At 43.3% G+C, this 16,048-nt stretch overlaps 1 protein-coding gene across 3 annotated transcripts in view; it reads right to left on the bottom strand.

The window, feature by feature from the left end:
- Positions 1-15,566, bottom strand: part of BUB1 (BUB1 mitotic checkpoint serine/threonine kinase) — a 47,579-nt gene extending 32,013 nt beyond the window's left edge. The window contains exons 1-8 of one of the 3 annotated variants that reach the window (XM_061625540.1): positions 15,355-15,566; positions 14,080-14,139; positions 13,847-13,991; positions 12,378-12,574; positions 8,891-8,934; positions 6,298-6,380; positions 3,677-3,729; positions 2,105-2,301 (exon numbers count right to left, since the gene is read on the bottom strand). In XM_061625540.1, the coding sequence (XP_061481524.1) occupies positions 2,105-2,301; positions 3,677-3,729; positions 6,298-6,380; positions 8,891-8,934; positions 12,378-12,574; positions 13,847-13,991; positions 14,080-14,139; positions 15,355-15,500 (925 nt within the window). In that variant the 5' untranslated portion in view covers positions 15,501-15,566. Of the gene's footprint in view, positions 1-2,104; positions 2,302-3,676; positions 3,730-6,297; positions 6,381-8,890; positions 8,935-12,377; positions 12,575-13,846; positions 13,992-14,079; positions 14,140-15,314 lie in introns of all 3 variants that reach the window. The other 2 variants (XM_061625538.1, XM_061625539.1) reach the window with 2 other exon arrangements.
- Between the last annotated feature and the right edge of the window lie 482 nt (positions 15,567-16,048).

Raw genomic sequence — 16,048 nt, 5'->3', positions numbered from 1 at the left:
CGTGAAGGTCTCCAGGGCTGAAGGACATATTTACACCCAAAAGCTGAAGGAGTTATTTGAATACCATATTTGAGAACTCCTGGGGAAATCACGAAGGGATAGACCTTGTAAATTACACAACTCTTAGCTTGGCTTCTTGACAAAAGACAAGGATTACAACTAATTTATACTGCATTGTGCTTGTGGAAACGAAACCTCTGACCAAGATTGGCTAGGCTGCTGTGATGGCACAGAACATTCCACTTATTCAGGGAACAAAGTCATCAGCAAGAAAAGGTACACAGATCAGCTTCTTTGAGAAGGCATAGGGATAGTCATTAGCTTGTGCAAGTTGACATGTGGCTACCATTGATGACTGTTTGGAAGCTTCCTCTGGGGCAAAATGACATTTCTCATTTCCTGACAGTGGTGGGTTAGGAGGTGCCCCTTACACCATAGTTCACCATACTTGCTTTAAATTCCTATAAACTTGTGTGCACATTTCTGGCTGTCCATTAGCTATTGGGCCAACTTCACAGTTCTTGTTTTGGCGTACAAAGCCTATGCAGCTTGGGACCAGGATATCTGAAAGATAATCTTATGCCTTACATAACCAGTCAGTCACTGCATTCTGCAGGTAATGGCTTTCTGCAAATATCACCTTATTAGGAGGTCCATTCCGCACAACATAGAAAGCAGACCTTTAGTGTTGTGGCACCCACCCTCTGGAATTTCCTCCCCCTGAATATTAGACAGATGCCCTGAATATTAGACAGGTGTTATCTTTTGGCACCTACTGAAGACCTTCCTCTTTCAACAAGCCTTTTTAGTAGAGACCTTATCCCAATCTGTGTCGGAATTGCTTTTTAAGATGTTTTTAAAGCTTTCTTTAAAAAAATCTTGTTAGGATATTTTACTTTAATATGTTTTTAAAGATGTTTTGTTTTAACGTTTTAAAGTCTTGTTTTTAATATGTTTTAGAGTGCTTTTAGCATCTTTGTTTGCCAACCTGGACCCCTCCTGGGAGGAAGGCTGGGATATAAATTTATTAAATAAATAAATTCAAGGTACCACTTTGAGTGAAAAGGCAGTTTTTTGTTTGTTTAGATGGTAAGCTCATAAGCCCAGCCGTGTTTATTTTGTACAGTGCTTAAGGCAATGGTAAACCCCCTCTGAATACCGCTTACCATGAAAACCCTAGGGTTGCTATAAGTTGGGATTGACTTGAAGACAGTTCATTTCCATTTTTTTCAAAAACATTTTTTTAATATAAAGCCCTTAATTATAGCACAGCATGCCTATGAGTAGAGATGTGATGGCCCAGGAAGGAAAAATCGGGGCGGGGGATGTTTTTTCTTGTTTTCATTTTTTCTGTTTTTCCCCCAGGCCTATAAGAGGCCACTTTCTTCTTATATCACATTGCAATCGCCTGAGAATGCTCTCTTAATTTTACAATTCATGCTGCAAGTTTGGACATGCAAAGAGGCATTTTTTTGCAGCAGCCCACGACTCCCTTGCCCTGCACTCAGTTAACTCCAATGTCTTTGGGAAACATTTTATGATTAAGGCTGCCTGTCAGTGGTCAGAATTAATCTCATGTGCGGGAAAAGGCTTAATTTGGTGCAAATCTCTTTGAGCAGATTCCAAACAGGCAATAGGCTAGACCTAGACTACATTAGTTGCACTTGGGTCAGAGTGAAATGAATTATATTTATTTATGAAAAAAGGTAATATTGTTTAATATAGTAAACATTTCTTAACACAGCATTAAATATTAAAATAATGGAATATACAACAAAAACAATAAAAATACAACAGCAATATTCAATAAAACCCTAAAAATAAAAATGAGATAAAAACAAAACAACTCTATATTGCAAATAAAACTGAGCAGTATTCAAAAACAAAAGAAATTACTTGAGGGAGGGCATCTAAGAGGCCGGGCGCTATCACCGAGAACCCAACTTAACTTATGTCCCATTGATTTCAGTGAGGCCTAAGATGCAACTAATGTAGTCTGGGTCCAATCCAGGTTGACTGGAAGCTTTGTCTATATTTAAAATGTACTGTAACTCTGCCTTCAGCTTTTCCAACAGAGTTAGCTGAAAGTGTGACTTGTAATTACCCCATTCCTTGTGCCTTTTCAGTTGTTTGGCCTTTTTAAAAAATGCATCCGCTCTTACTTCTTCAAAGGACAGTTCAGAGCCTTCAGAATAAAGAAGGTTCTTGTCATACATGAGCTTCTGCTCAAGTACAACACTGGATGAAGGAGTTGGTAAGACTTCCGATTTGGAAATGGTGGTTATGTATTTAGGCTGTTCCCTGTGGAGAAAAATGCAGCACGCTTATTTACAGCTCTTATCAGTACATACTCTGCCCACCCTGCACTCAAGAGGTGCCATTTAAACACAAATCAGTGAATAAAACAGCAATAATCAGCTAGCCTCCAGACAGCACCACAAATTTAAATGCCAAAAGAGAATCTTTTGAGAAGAGAGTTGCTCATTGGGTGATCTTGGGTCAGTCTCTCCCCTTTCTCACCCTAGCCTACCAGAGGTGCGCATCCAGCCTGGACAAAGTCCAAATATCAAAGCCAGAGGCATTCAGATCTTCAAGCAAAACAGTTCTGCCCGATTCTGTGTGAAGCAAAGTGGGCTGGCTCTGAAATTTCAGAACTTCATGGGGTATGGGGCAGATGTGAAAGGCCCAAAATAGGCGCTTTTAGAGCCTTTATTTCCCCCCTATGCAAATCAATGACAGTGCTGAATTCATTGCCTTGACTTCATTAACTGGCATAGGGGTTCAATCCTTGAACACAACTGAGGGGAAGCCCATCCCCCACCAAGGACTCTTTTGCCTAAAGGCCCATGGCAGTGGTGGGCTCCCCCCACCTTAGCCATTTTTCAGAGGTGCAACCTGTATCTTCCTCATTAGTCAGCTACTCTGAAATCCGTCATCAGAGCAGTCCTTGCTCATGTTGTCAGCGCAAGCAGGGAGTGCTCTGAAGGCACATAAAGGAGGAGCTTTGACAGTGTGAACTTTTAGTGCACTCAGTGGAAAGATGTCTACAGCTTTGGAAAACTGAAGCAAGGCTCCATCCAAAATAAAGGAGGTCTTGCCCAAAGCGGACCAGTCCCTATAGGAAGCACAAAAGCTGGTTCTGAAATTATTTTTCCCCCCTGTATCCTGCGATAACCTATCTCACAGGATTGTTGTGATGATAAAGGGGGGTGTACCTTCTATGCTTCCCCTTTACAGAAGGGCAGGAGATCAGTTGTTTCTGAGTGCCAGTTGCTAGAAACCACAGGAGGAGAGAGTGCTCTTGCACTCAGGTCCAGCTTGTGAGCTTCCCATGGGCATCTGGTTGGCTACAGTGAGAACAGGATACTGGACTAGATGGGCCATTGGCTTGATTCTGCAAGCTCTTCTTATGATAAAGATGTAATAGAATGCCAATAAGAAATTAGGGCAAGAATGAGGCAGATCTGATTTGTAAGAGTATTACATACACTGGGCTACCATGGAGAAAACTCTGCTTTATTATTTTTAACTGGATCAAGTTTTGCATAGAGCAGAGCTTCACTTGCGGATTCAATGGACGTAGAGGTACGTATGGCCAAAGAGTCATCATCAAGAATGCATTACCCAGGCCACTGAAGCATTGAAACATTCAAGTCATCCACAAACAGCTACTTACATATTTCCTGGTCCGCTACAGGTGATGTGATGTGATTCTGAATTGGTTGGATTCTAGAAAATAGGAAAGGAAATTTAGATTGAGGATTTTACTAGCACAGGGCTGAATTGACAGGGGAGGGGGTAGTGAGAGAAGAAAAGTATGAAATGTGATCCCCAAACCTTAAAGCTAAATAGAATATCTACCATGGTTTTGCAGGAAGCTACATCTGTTTTGTGGCGCTCTGTAGCATTACACCACCTACAAGGCTATTTATTATTATTATTATTATTAATTACTTCTTCCTATTGGGAGGAAGGGCAAGATATAAATTTTATTATTATCATCATCAACAACAACAACAACATCCCACCCCTCCTCCCAGAAAGAGCCCAAGGTAGCAAACAAAAACACTTTAAAACATCTTAAACACAGACTTTAAAATATATTAAAACAAAACATCCCCAAAAACATCTTTTAAAAAGCAGTTCCAACACAGATGCAGGCTGGGATAAGGTTTCTACTTAAAAGGCTTGTTGAAAGAGAAAGGTCTTCAGTAGGCACCGAAAAGATAACAGAGATGGGGCCTGTCTAATACTTAAGGGGAGGAAATTCCAAGGGTAGGTGCCACTACACAAAAGGTCCGCTTCCTGTGTGACACAGAAGGACCTCCTGGTTGTTGGAATATGTGGTTCAACTGGTGGGTTTGGTCTGCATGGGGTTAAAAAGGGTAGATAGAGAGGAGACCTCCTGATTCCTAGGCTATTCCTATCCTTTGATCTCCTGCTGACTCTTCTTTCTGTGTAAATCATTATTCTTAGGATGCTGACCACATCTTCCAGCTTCTTCTTCGTGTGTGTGTGTGTGTGTGTGTGTGTGTGAGTGAGAGAGAGAGAGAGAGAGAGAGAGAGAGAGGACATCTTCTCTTTGTCTCTCTCCTCACAGCATGAGGGCAAACACTAGGCTTAGTGTTGGCATCTCCAACTTAGCTACTTAGCTAGCTGTAGAACTCTTTCCTATCAAGCATGTACTTCCAGAATAAAGTAGCTCTTTCTTATTTTGAAGCTTAAAGTCACAGTGTAACTAACTCCAGGGAAGGTGTAATATTTAGCAAGGATTCAAACACACAAAGCTCACTCAGGTGCTTTTTGCTACTCTGCAACACTGGTAAGATGGTATCTGCAGGAGGCCCTCACCTGCAGAGCGCAGTGATCAACTGGGTATATAAGGGGTAAGATGATCTTTCAGGTATCCTGGTCCCAAGCTGTATAGGGCTTTGTACACCAAGACTAGAACCTTGAACTTACTGGCAAGAGAAGTGTGAAAAGACAACAACTATAGCTCAGTATAAGGGTTCAAGATGCAACTTGTCCCCTGAAAATCAGTTTAAGTGGATTGGGGGACCCTACATTCCTTATAATAATTAAGCATCCAGAGCAGGTGTCAGAAGACTGCAGATGGGGGAGGAAATTGGTAACAGTCTTGCATAGAATCTTTGGATCCAAGCTTAAGACTCCAGTATACTTGAATGGCTAAATTTGTTAAGTGCCAGGGAACAGAATTCAAATTGTCCAAGTTCAGATGTATGGTTTAGCATTTCATGAACAAGCCTTGGGCTCATGAGTTGTCCCTCCTTACTAAGCATAGCCACAAGGAGAAGACCAGAAGCTTTTGCTTCCATTTTCAAGTATCCATAGTTTGTCATTAAGGCTGAACCTGGTCAAACTGTGGTTAATCTGAATGATGATTAATTTGGGAAAAAGAAGCCAGGGCCAGAAACCACTGTTTGAAGTTAGGTATGGTTTAGGGAAGCATGCCAAGACTAACCAATGTTTGTCTGAGTTCAGACATAACAAACCATAGATAGTTGAAAACACAAGTAAAAGCTTCCAATCTTCATCCAGTGCAGCCACAAGAAGCCTGAAACTTGTGCACATAATGCTAAACCCATGAACACAGTACTAAACCATCGTTTAGCATTAGATCTCAGCCATTGTTTATAGTATTATTATTTTAATTTCTGGATTGCTCTTCATCTGACAATATACAGCAATATATATAACCTTACATAATATAAAAATCAATACTATAGAACTGTAACATCATAGAACACATTATGTAAATTTATAGGCCATTTTGGTAGCAAGACTCAGAAGAGCTCAGTGTGATATCTATGCATCTCAGGGAGTGGGGAAGAGAAGTCTGGAATTTGAACTATTATTTCATGCATATTTAACTAATATCTTCAATGTCTTCCAATAAATGGTTTGCCAACATTAACCCAAATACACTTTAAACTTTTTTTAAAAATCTCTCAAGACAAAGAAAACTTAATTTGCCTGCATTTCTACCCAGACAATACTTGACAATGCTTTGGGCAAGATGGATCTTAACAGATATTTATGGAAGTACACAACAGTTCTATACAGTTGTACTGAAATACTAATTTGTAATGCCATGAAGGAATATACAGCAAAAACGGGGGGGGGGGGAGGTGGCTTCCATTACAAATCACAACAGAGTGAACAGATGATCTTTCTGATCTCCATTTAACTCAATGAAGAAGGATGCAAGGGGAAAATTAGACTCTCCTGCACCACCCCTTTTCTTATATCCAACACTGGTGACTTATTTTTACATACCTGACTTTGGTAAAAACAGGCTGGGTCATCTTTAGAAGCCATTTGATTCAACAGCTGGGGGTTAACTGGCTGCAAGACACCAACTACAGGAAAGAAAGAAAAAACACCATTAGAAAACTAAAAGCAGATCCTGTTACCTAAACCAGAGATGGGGAACCTGTAACACACACACCCCAGATGTTATCAGACTCCCAACTCCCATCAGCCCCAGCCAGCATGGCCAATTGTCAGGGATGATAAGAGTTGTAGTCCAAGAACATCTGGATGGCCACAGCTTCCTCATCCCCGATCTAAACCCATCTTCACAGGATGATAGGGAAATAACTGGTTTCTAAAACTTGGTCTGTTTCTCTATACTGAACATTTTCAGTGTAGAATGAACCAAAACAGAAATATCACTTCAAACAAGTAGAGATTTAGATCACAATCTTATCTCTTTCATTTACTACTTGCTGAAGGCAGAAAACAGGGTAGAATAGAATTGGGGGGGGGGAAGCTTCTGTTAAGCAAAAACAACAATGCCGTTGCACCACAGGAGTTTTTCATGAGCATAGGTATGACAATAGTAGAGTCAGCCCTCAATGGCTTGAGATTTTAGGATAAGTTAAGGAAGTTTACAGAAGGAAATATTTCCCATCCCCTCCTCCCTGCTCTGCAACCATTTGCACACTCTGAAGCCTTTCCAGAAGTTTGAGTGAGCCTCCTAGACAATGTGGGATTGGGGATTTTGGAATCACCCCAAACTGAGCAATTCTGGGCGATTTCCTGTGTCCCCCCCCAGCAGTCCCATGTGTCTCACTCCATATAGTCTAGAAGGGCCCCCTAACCTTCTGGAAAGGCTTTTCAAGGGGCCCACGTGACTGCAGGGGACAGGAGGGAATAGGAAACTTTCCTTCCCTAAGTTAATTTACACTGGGAGCCATGCCATTGTAATTGTACAAAGCTTTTCTCTCCCCCCACCCCATTTCTCTTCCTCTTGACACGGTCTCAACTGGTGCTTTCCCACCTGTCCAAAACATGTGTCCTAGTCCAGTTCTGGCCCTGACCATTTTTTACCCCAAACATCACGCCTCAACAAGCTCTGCCCTTAAACACAGATATGGGTAGAGCTTGATACAGTCCCTCTGTTCCCACGCCATTACATCAAGTCCAAATAGACAAATATCCAACTCATTGAATCCAACTCTTTGTTCCAGAGTAGAGCCATCCATCTCTCCCCCCTATACAGACCCAGGAGATTATTAAGATCTTTGGGAGGTGTTGCCAGATGGTGCTGCAACCCGTGGAATGTAACCTGGCAGCAACATGAAATAAGGCCTTCTCCGTAGTGCCATTTACTCTCTGGAACGCTCTCCTGTCGTTCGGGAGTCACTGACTGTTGGGTGCTTCCAACACTTATTCAAAGGTCACCTGTTTGCTCGGGCTTTCCCTGACGATTAGCACTGGATCCTACATTGCACTCTGTTTTCACTGACATTTGTGATCCTGGGTTATTTTTGTTCCGAAAGGGGGTTAATGTATGTTTTACTCTTGTTTTTGTAAGCTTCTCTGAGGTGGTGTTGTTTTTTCTGATGAGCAGTATAAAAGTATTCAATAAATAAATAAAGCAGAGAGCAGGTGCACTGAAGGCGGATAACGCTAAACAGCACTATAAGCAGCTGCCTTTTCCTGGGTCAGACCACTGGCCCGTCAAACTCAGTTTACACTGATTGGCAGCAGCTCTCCAGGGTTTCAGACAGGAGATGTCAGGAACTGAAGCTGGGACCTTCTGCATGCAAAGCAGTCGCTCCACCACTCAGCTACAGCCCTTCCATTGTTAAGCCACGTCCCTTTCATTGCCTGCTTCCACACGGCCATGGCTTGTAACAAAAAATAGGTACAGCCAAACAATTACACAGCTCCCCGGCTCAGGGCTACATACTCAGACGGGAATAGCCTTAGAGCTGCTGCAGCACTCCCAGTTTCAAAGTACGGCCCAGGTCAACTACATATTTTGTGTGACGTCTAGTTGTGTGTGTCTCTCCGCCAGCAGAACAGACTTCCCCTTGTGCCATGGGACTTCTTCCTCTCTACCTCCTGCCATCCACCAGGCATCCCCAAAATCTACTCCAGAAGGGACTGCAGGGGTCAGGAGGTGAAGCAGAAGTCTGTTCCTGTGACATTAGACTGTGGCAAAGTCAAGGATATCTAACGCTGTTTTACACAAAACCCATTCCAATGCTTCACACTTTGTACTCTTCTGTCTTAGTACAGCTGGCATAACAAGAAGCTCAACACAACAGTCAAAACCCAGGTTTCCATCCATAAATATTCCAGCCTCCAAGATCCTAACTATCAACATCCAAAAGAAAAAATGGTAGATTATGTAGGAACTTCAGTGCTCTGCTATACATCAGTGAGAACTCTAGTTCTGAGAAAGGCACATAAAAATAAAAATCAGAGAGAGCTGCAATTGTTTTACATTAAACCTGTTACAGTTTTCTCTTTGAAGGAAGGAATCCTTAAGTTTACTTTCAGGAATTCTGAAGAAATGCCTAAATTTAAAAATCCAAGTTATTAGATTACTACATTGATAGAATAGAAGTATACTCACCTTGATTTGAAATTTGGGTCTGAGGTAAGCAACTCTGTAGCAGCCTAGGTTGCAGAAAAGAGAGAGTAACTAGCAATGGCGATGAAAGGCAAACAAGTCAGATACTTCTGTATTAAATAAGATTCAATGTAAAAGCTTGAGCAGAAATTTTAAAACTGCTGTATTATTAAAGAGAGCTTAAAAGCAAATCACACAACAGTATAGTTTTCTACAGCCAGTCACACTCAAATTGTTGCCTAATCTCCTACATACTCTCCAGTTATCACAACAGAATTGCCAAGCACTAGGCTCACCTCACATGCCAGCCACTGTATGAAAGCCTTTAACTCTTAAGCCCCATTTTCAGCCTCACCATTGTCAAGAAATGCAGCATTTTTTAACAGTCAGAAGCAGCACATATGGTCTTTGTAATTCCTAGTTTATTAGTTCACACAATCAGACAAATCTGAAAAATCTCAGTAAACGACTACTTTTTCTCACAGCAATTGTGCCAATTACTGCTGAACTATTTATATGCAAGGTCATCTGCAAGGCCACATCCAAAATGCATGTAAAGCTCTTTAACAGTCACAGCTTTCCCAATGAACCCTGAAGACTAGTTTGTGAAGGGTGCTGAGAGTTGTTAGGAGTCCCCTATTTCCCTCATGGAGCTACAATTGGCAAAGTGGTTTGACAATTAAACCCTCTTCCCAGGGGGGTCATCCTTGATTCCCAGCTGTCCATGGAGGCTCAGGTTTCGGCTGTGAGCCGGGCGGCGCTGTATCATCTCCATCTGATACGGAGGCTGCGCCCCTACCTTCCCAACCATCTGCTCCCACCAGCAGTACATGCCCTGGTCACCTCTCGCCTAGACTACTGTAATGCGCTCTACGTGGGGTTACCCTTGAAAACGGTCCGGAAGTTGCAACTGGTACAGAATGCAGCGGCTCGTCTGATCAAAGGCAGCCGCCAGCAGGATCATATCACTCCAGTGTTAAAAGAATTGCACTGGTTACCGGTTGCTTACCGAGCCCGATTCAAGGTGTTGGTTTTAACCTTTAAATCCCTATATGGTTTTGGACCAGTCTATCTGAAGGAGCGCCTCCAGCATCAGCAGGGATGCCGCTCAACAAGATCAGCCTCAGAAGACCTTCTCTCGATCCCACCGGTTAAAACAGCTAGGCTGGTGAGGACCAGAGGGAGGGCCTTTTCAATAGTGGCCCCACCCTATGGAATTCTCTCCCAAATGATCTCCGCCATGCCCCTTCTATGATGAGCTTCCGCCAGACTTTAAAGACTTGGCTTTTCCAGCAGGCCTTTGGAATGGGTTAAGTTTTACTGTTGGGTTCTTAAATTTTAATTTTTTAATGTTCAATGTATTTTATCTTGTACGTCGCCCAGAGTGGCTGGTCAACCAGCCAGATGGGCGACTAATAATATTATTATAATAATAATAATAACTCTGGGAGGGCAATAGGTCTCCTAACAACTTTCAACACCTTTAACAAACTACAGTTCCCTAGGTTCTTTGGAGATAGTGTTTTCACTGTATGGTACAGATGTGGCCCAAGTCAGTCTTCCACCCGTTCTGTGCTTCGCCAGTTTTGTTCTGTTTTAATTTCTCTAATCTTCCAATTCATTCAGATACATTTTCTCCTACTTTAAAAATGTTATCTTAGGCTACAATCCTATGAATAAGCCCCATTTTAACATAGGGAATTCTCTTTACTTTCATACCCTGAACTGCTAGCTGACCATAATATTCTTTTAAAGGAAAATTGTGAAACTTATCTCTTTCTGAAGTTATGTGCACATTAAACAGGATCACAAATGGAAGGAAAGGTAACAAACATGAGGAGTTGACAAGATCAGGATCCACTTTTAAAGGATCGACAGAGTCCTCTTTTTATTTATTTATTGAATTTATTTGTCACCCATCTGGCTGGCTCTCCAGCCACTCTGGGTGACGTACAACATAGGCATACAATAGACATTAAAAATCTAAAAACAACGAAGATAAAATCTAACCCACCCCAAAAGCCTGCCTGAAGAGCCAGGTCTTCAAGGCCCGGCGGAAGCTCATCATAGAGGGGACAATCCTATGCACTCTTACTCCAAAAGCCCTCTGTGTTTAATTGACCTTACTCCCTAATTGTGTACTGGATTGCAGTCTTAGGCTGCAATTCTGTCTCCACTTACATAGCCGTATGTTCCTATTAGACATATACAGGATTATACCTTTACAGACCTAATTGCTGCCTAGCTACCGCAATTTTGTCATTCTTCACTGGACCAACTGCATTTTGCATACAATTTTATGGGGAGGGTTAACAGCCCATTAAGGAGGCCAAAATGCATATAACAGCTATATCCATAGATCGGCTCCTGTATGTAAGAAGGCCGTTATGCTCTGCTGGAGGTAAGGAGAAACTTTTTCAGGCTGTTGCATCCTTCAGGGAAACCTTCCAGGGGCCACACACCAGTGGGGGCTGGGGCCAGAGACACAAGGGGGCAAGCAATGGAGGCAACTCTTTAAGACTACATTCCAGGATACAAAAGCGAGAGATTTCTGCACGCATTAATTCACACAGACTTCTCCATTCAGCCAAGCAAGAGGCATTATCGCAGTTCAAGGACACATTCCAGCCAGGCAAAAGCACTTGAACAGGAACTGTGAGGGGTGTGCCCTAGGGAGAGTCTCAAGGGCCAGTGAGAGCGCCCTGGCGGGCCACATCTGTGTTATGGAAATATATATGCAGAGATCCTCAGCGGTCTGAGCTGCATGTGTGCCAGTATGTGTATTTACCTTAGAAGGAGGCTTTTACCCTGCATTTAGATCACTGAGACTTAAGACTTAGTAAAATAAGAAAAGATATTTTATTTATAGAAACACATAGTAGATAGGAAAGGCATACCTAGTTCTTACTAACTAAGTTGGCGGCGCAATGCCCACACTTGGGTATTGCCCTCATGGCTCAGGAGAGAGAGCAAAGACAAAGATGTCTCCTGTCTCCTTGGACAGTCGAAGAAGACAAAAGAAGGAGGGGCAAGTCAGCTTCCCTGAGCATATCAGTTTACAACGGAAGGAAGTTAGGTAGAGAACAGCACAGGTAAAGGTAGGCAAGCCTAGCCAGCTGGAGGACCCTAACTCTATACAGTAGGGCCCCGCTTCCCGGCGCTTCACTTCCCGGCGTTCCGCTAATGCGGCGGCTTTCATTCCCCATTTTAAAGCCGCTTTTGCAGCATTTTCGCACGACGTGCCCCATTATACTCAATGGGGTTCTGCTTTACGGCGATTTCCGCTTTACAGCGGGGGTCCGGAACGGAACCTGCAGTATAAGCGGGGCCCGCCTGTATTCCTTCTGGAATACAAACAGAAGAACCCAAACAGGAGTTGCTCTTGCCCCACTTTCAACAATTTGGCCCTGGGCCCAAGATTCCCCACCCGTGCTCTACTGTCTTACTGTACAAAGTCAGCTTGTCAGTCACAGGTCAGACGTAGACATACCTGTACTGTTGATGTAGTTCCTCAATTGGCTGTGCTCCATTGTGAATACCCTTCTGAATAACAGCACTTGCATGAGGCACATTTCCTTGCACGCCCAGTTTCTGAGCCCAAGCACAATAGAAAAGGGACGACTTGTTACCAATCCCTTGGCTGTACATATAGTCATAAAACTGACTTGGGTTATCAATGAAGTTGGCCTAGAGAAGACACAGACAAATGCACATCAACACATTCATTTTTTAAAAAAAGGTCAGCTTAGCAGCAATAACTTTCCATTACAAAGCCAGAAGAAACAACCAACATCACCATCACTATTTGCAAACTAGCCTTCTGCAAATGTCAAAAAGAAACTGTTCAAGAAAGCAGAGGTATATTTTTAAAAGAGAACCTAATGTCAAATTGAGCATAAGGGGCTGAGAGGCCAACACTGCTGGTGCTGCCCACTGACTCACACCCACCTGAACCAAGAGGCAGGTAAAGGGCTTTTTAACCTGTCCCTCCGCTTACTACATTTTAGCTGCTCACTCCTCTGAACATGCAAAGAAACAGGCAACAGCAGTTGAGGTACACAACAGCAGATCTTAGAGCCCATGCCGATGAGGCCACCTGCATCGTCCTGCCAAGTGGTGGAGGGTCCATAATTCGGTGGCAGAATACCTGCTTTGCATGCAGATTTCCATTTCAACTCCTGGTATAGCTGGATAGAAGTATCTCTGTCAGCAGGTGCACAGAAGGAATCTCACCAGAAATAATAATAATGTTTATTTATAACACCCCTTCCACCAAAGGGCGGCATATCAAACGTATACAATTAAAATAACAACAATACATAAATTAAAATAACTCCTAATAAGGCACAAACCAAGGTCCCACCCCAAGCCTGGAGACCTGATGCCAGTCAAAGTAGACAAGTCCTGGGCGAGAAGGACTAATGGAACATAAGAAATTGCCTTAGAGAGAGTCAGGCAATTGATCGGCCTGGCTCAGAATTGGCTACACTGACTGGCAGCCGTCTCCAGGGTTTCAGGCAAGAGTCTTTCCCAGCCTTACCAGCAGATGCCAGGGATTGAACCTGGGACCTTCTGCATGCAAGGCAGATGTTCTACCACTGAGCTATAACCTTTCCCCAATGGTCTGTCTTAGTAGAAGGCAGCTTCATAGGGTAAAAGGAGAGTTTTACTACACATATGAAGCAGGTATGCAGGAGACTGTGTGGCAAAACAGCTATCTGCCTGGGCTCGATAAGAACTCCTGTCGCTGCTGACACTGTGGTAACGAAGAGTCAAGTAAAAATAAACAGGAACACTAAACAAGATTCTTCTTAATGCAAAGCGAATTATATCCCATTTTATAATTCCAGAATTAAAGACTATATCAACAACAACAAAAACACGTAAAACCATTTACTATTTGCTGCTCAGCGTATGCAAACGTTTTTAAAACATTTTACTTTTGTCCTGTATACGTACAAACTTCATACAGCAGTTGATGAATCTTGGGTCATGCTGGTACCTCTTGTCACTTAAAAATGTTTTCACAAGCCGCTCCAGCAAATGCGGCATGTACTTTTGTCTTCCTTCTGCTTCCGACATCCCTTCTACCCACTGAATGTATCTAAAGAGAAGAGGAATTAATCAATTGTCTGCCTTACAATATAGCTAGAATCTGGACTCGATAGAGGGTAGCCAAAGAGAAGACCAACCTATACCAAGGATCAAGTGGGTCATCGCCGCTGTAGTTCTGTATGTGAGTTTCAAACATTCTGTGAAGCAAACCAGATGAAGTCACATCAATATTTACATTTGGCACTAAATGGTATGTTACCAGTATTAGAATGGGGCTGGCATGACAATTTCATACAACCTTTCAAATATACAGGTATCAGATCTCTCCCCCACCGCTAACCAGGACTAATAACAGCTGGCAGGGGGTGGTGATGCTGGTGGAGAGAAGTGTAGATCAGTTAAAGCAGCATGGGGAGGGAGAGATTAAAAACAAAACAAAACTCAGCCCTGCAGACTCAATCCAATCTAGAATGCTCTTTCATTAAAATTTAAAAGTTGAGAGATCTGTGTTCCGCAACTTGTCTGTCTTGGCTCTCAGATTCATCCTCACAGGAAATCTTTTTTCCTGAATTGATGATGATGATGCCATAGAAGGGTGGAGGGGGTTGGTGGGGGGGGTCTACTTATTTTCTTCTGTCCTACTTTGGTCTCCTGACAGGCAGGTTTCAAAGTAGTACAGAACCTTACCAAACCTGTTAGGCCTGCAAGTCCCAGCAGAGGGGAAGATGGAAAGCAGGGCCACTTCATCAACCAGCCACTTTCCATTCTTCCTCTCCTTGAACTTTTTCCATTCCAGGTGATCCTTATGCGAACATAGGCTAAGACCACATAGAATAGTAGAGTTGGAAGGGGCCTATAAGGCCATCAAGTCCAACCCCCTGCGCAATGCAGGAATCCAATATTGCAGCCATTTGCTGAAGGTAAGCAGATTTGGGGCTTGGCAGACCATCTTAGAACCTCACATTGAGTTCACTGACAGAACAAAAAGATGAGCTATAACTCGGTTCGTTCTCCCTCCCTAGTTGAAGATTAAAAATACATTAGTACTATAAAGCTGTACATAATATATCCGTAAAAAGTCGTTGCAAACGATGCGTACATGAACAGGGACTGCCGATTAGCTCGACTGCTGGCCGGCCAGGTCAGCTCCCTCTGAGCACGCACAGAGAGCAGTTTTTCCATTGCCACGGCCTCTGCGGATGTGCAGAGAGCAATTGCCCCTTCGCCGCCGTAGCCCGCCCGCAACCCCACCGACCCACATCCATTCAGGTTTCAGAGGTAAGGAAAGAGCTCTTCTAGGCTGACTTAGGCAGCCAGGATTTCCCCGCTTTAAACGCGGGAAAGGAAAAAAGAGACTCGAGGGGTCACGAACCCGTGGAAGGCGAAAGCGTCTTTGCCTGCCAATTACTCACTGCGCGCGCGCGGAAGGCTCCATAACAGCCTCGGCAACAGGAGCAAACGAAGCCACGGAAGCCATCACCACGTCCACCATCATAACGGGCGCAAAACGAAGAAAATTCAAATTGCCCCGCGCAGCCGCATAAGGCATTCTGGCCATTTCGGGATTGGCCGGAAGAATAGCCAATCAGAACGAAGGGCCAATTTAGCGCCTTTTGCCCTGGGAAGGAGAAGAGCGCCTCGGTGGAGGATATCATACACCACTGAGATAGAGGTAAAACAAAACAGACCCAGTAAGAGTCACTTCCGGATTATATTTGAACCTCGCCGTATGCGGGACAGAAAGACGATACTAATCTTTTTGGTGCCCACTCCCATGCTTTTGGCATCAGTTACTTGCCACGCACGCTCAATTGGGAAGCGGAAGTGGAGCTATAGCGTCATTAAAAGCAACGATAGCCTTGATTGCCGGTGGGAAAAATTCATAGTGGGGCAATATCTTTATTCGGCCAACTACAATGACACAAAATAACAAGCTTCCCTTAATAAAGGTATTGCCCTGTTACGACTTTTATAGTTTCATTCAGCCCATGTACAGAGTGGGGTTTAATTACGAAGTGGATGTTTCTTCCCCAAGATTTGAAAGGATTTCGCAGAGTTGAAAAAGGTTCAGAAAAGGGCAATCAGAATGATCAAGGGGATGGAGTG

This window comes from Rhineura floridana, chromosome 4 (assembly GCF_030035675.1).
Source record: "Rhineura floridana isolate rRhiFlo1 chromosome 4, rRhiFlo1.hap2, whole genome shotgun sequence".
Lineage (NCBI taxonomy): Eukaryota > Metazoa > Chordata > Lepidosauria > Squamata > Rhineuridae > Rhineura > Rhineura floridana.
Note: the sequence above shows the minus strand (reverse complement) of the source record. Positions and strands in the feature narration are given on the sequence as shown.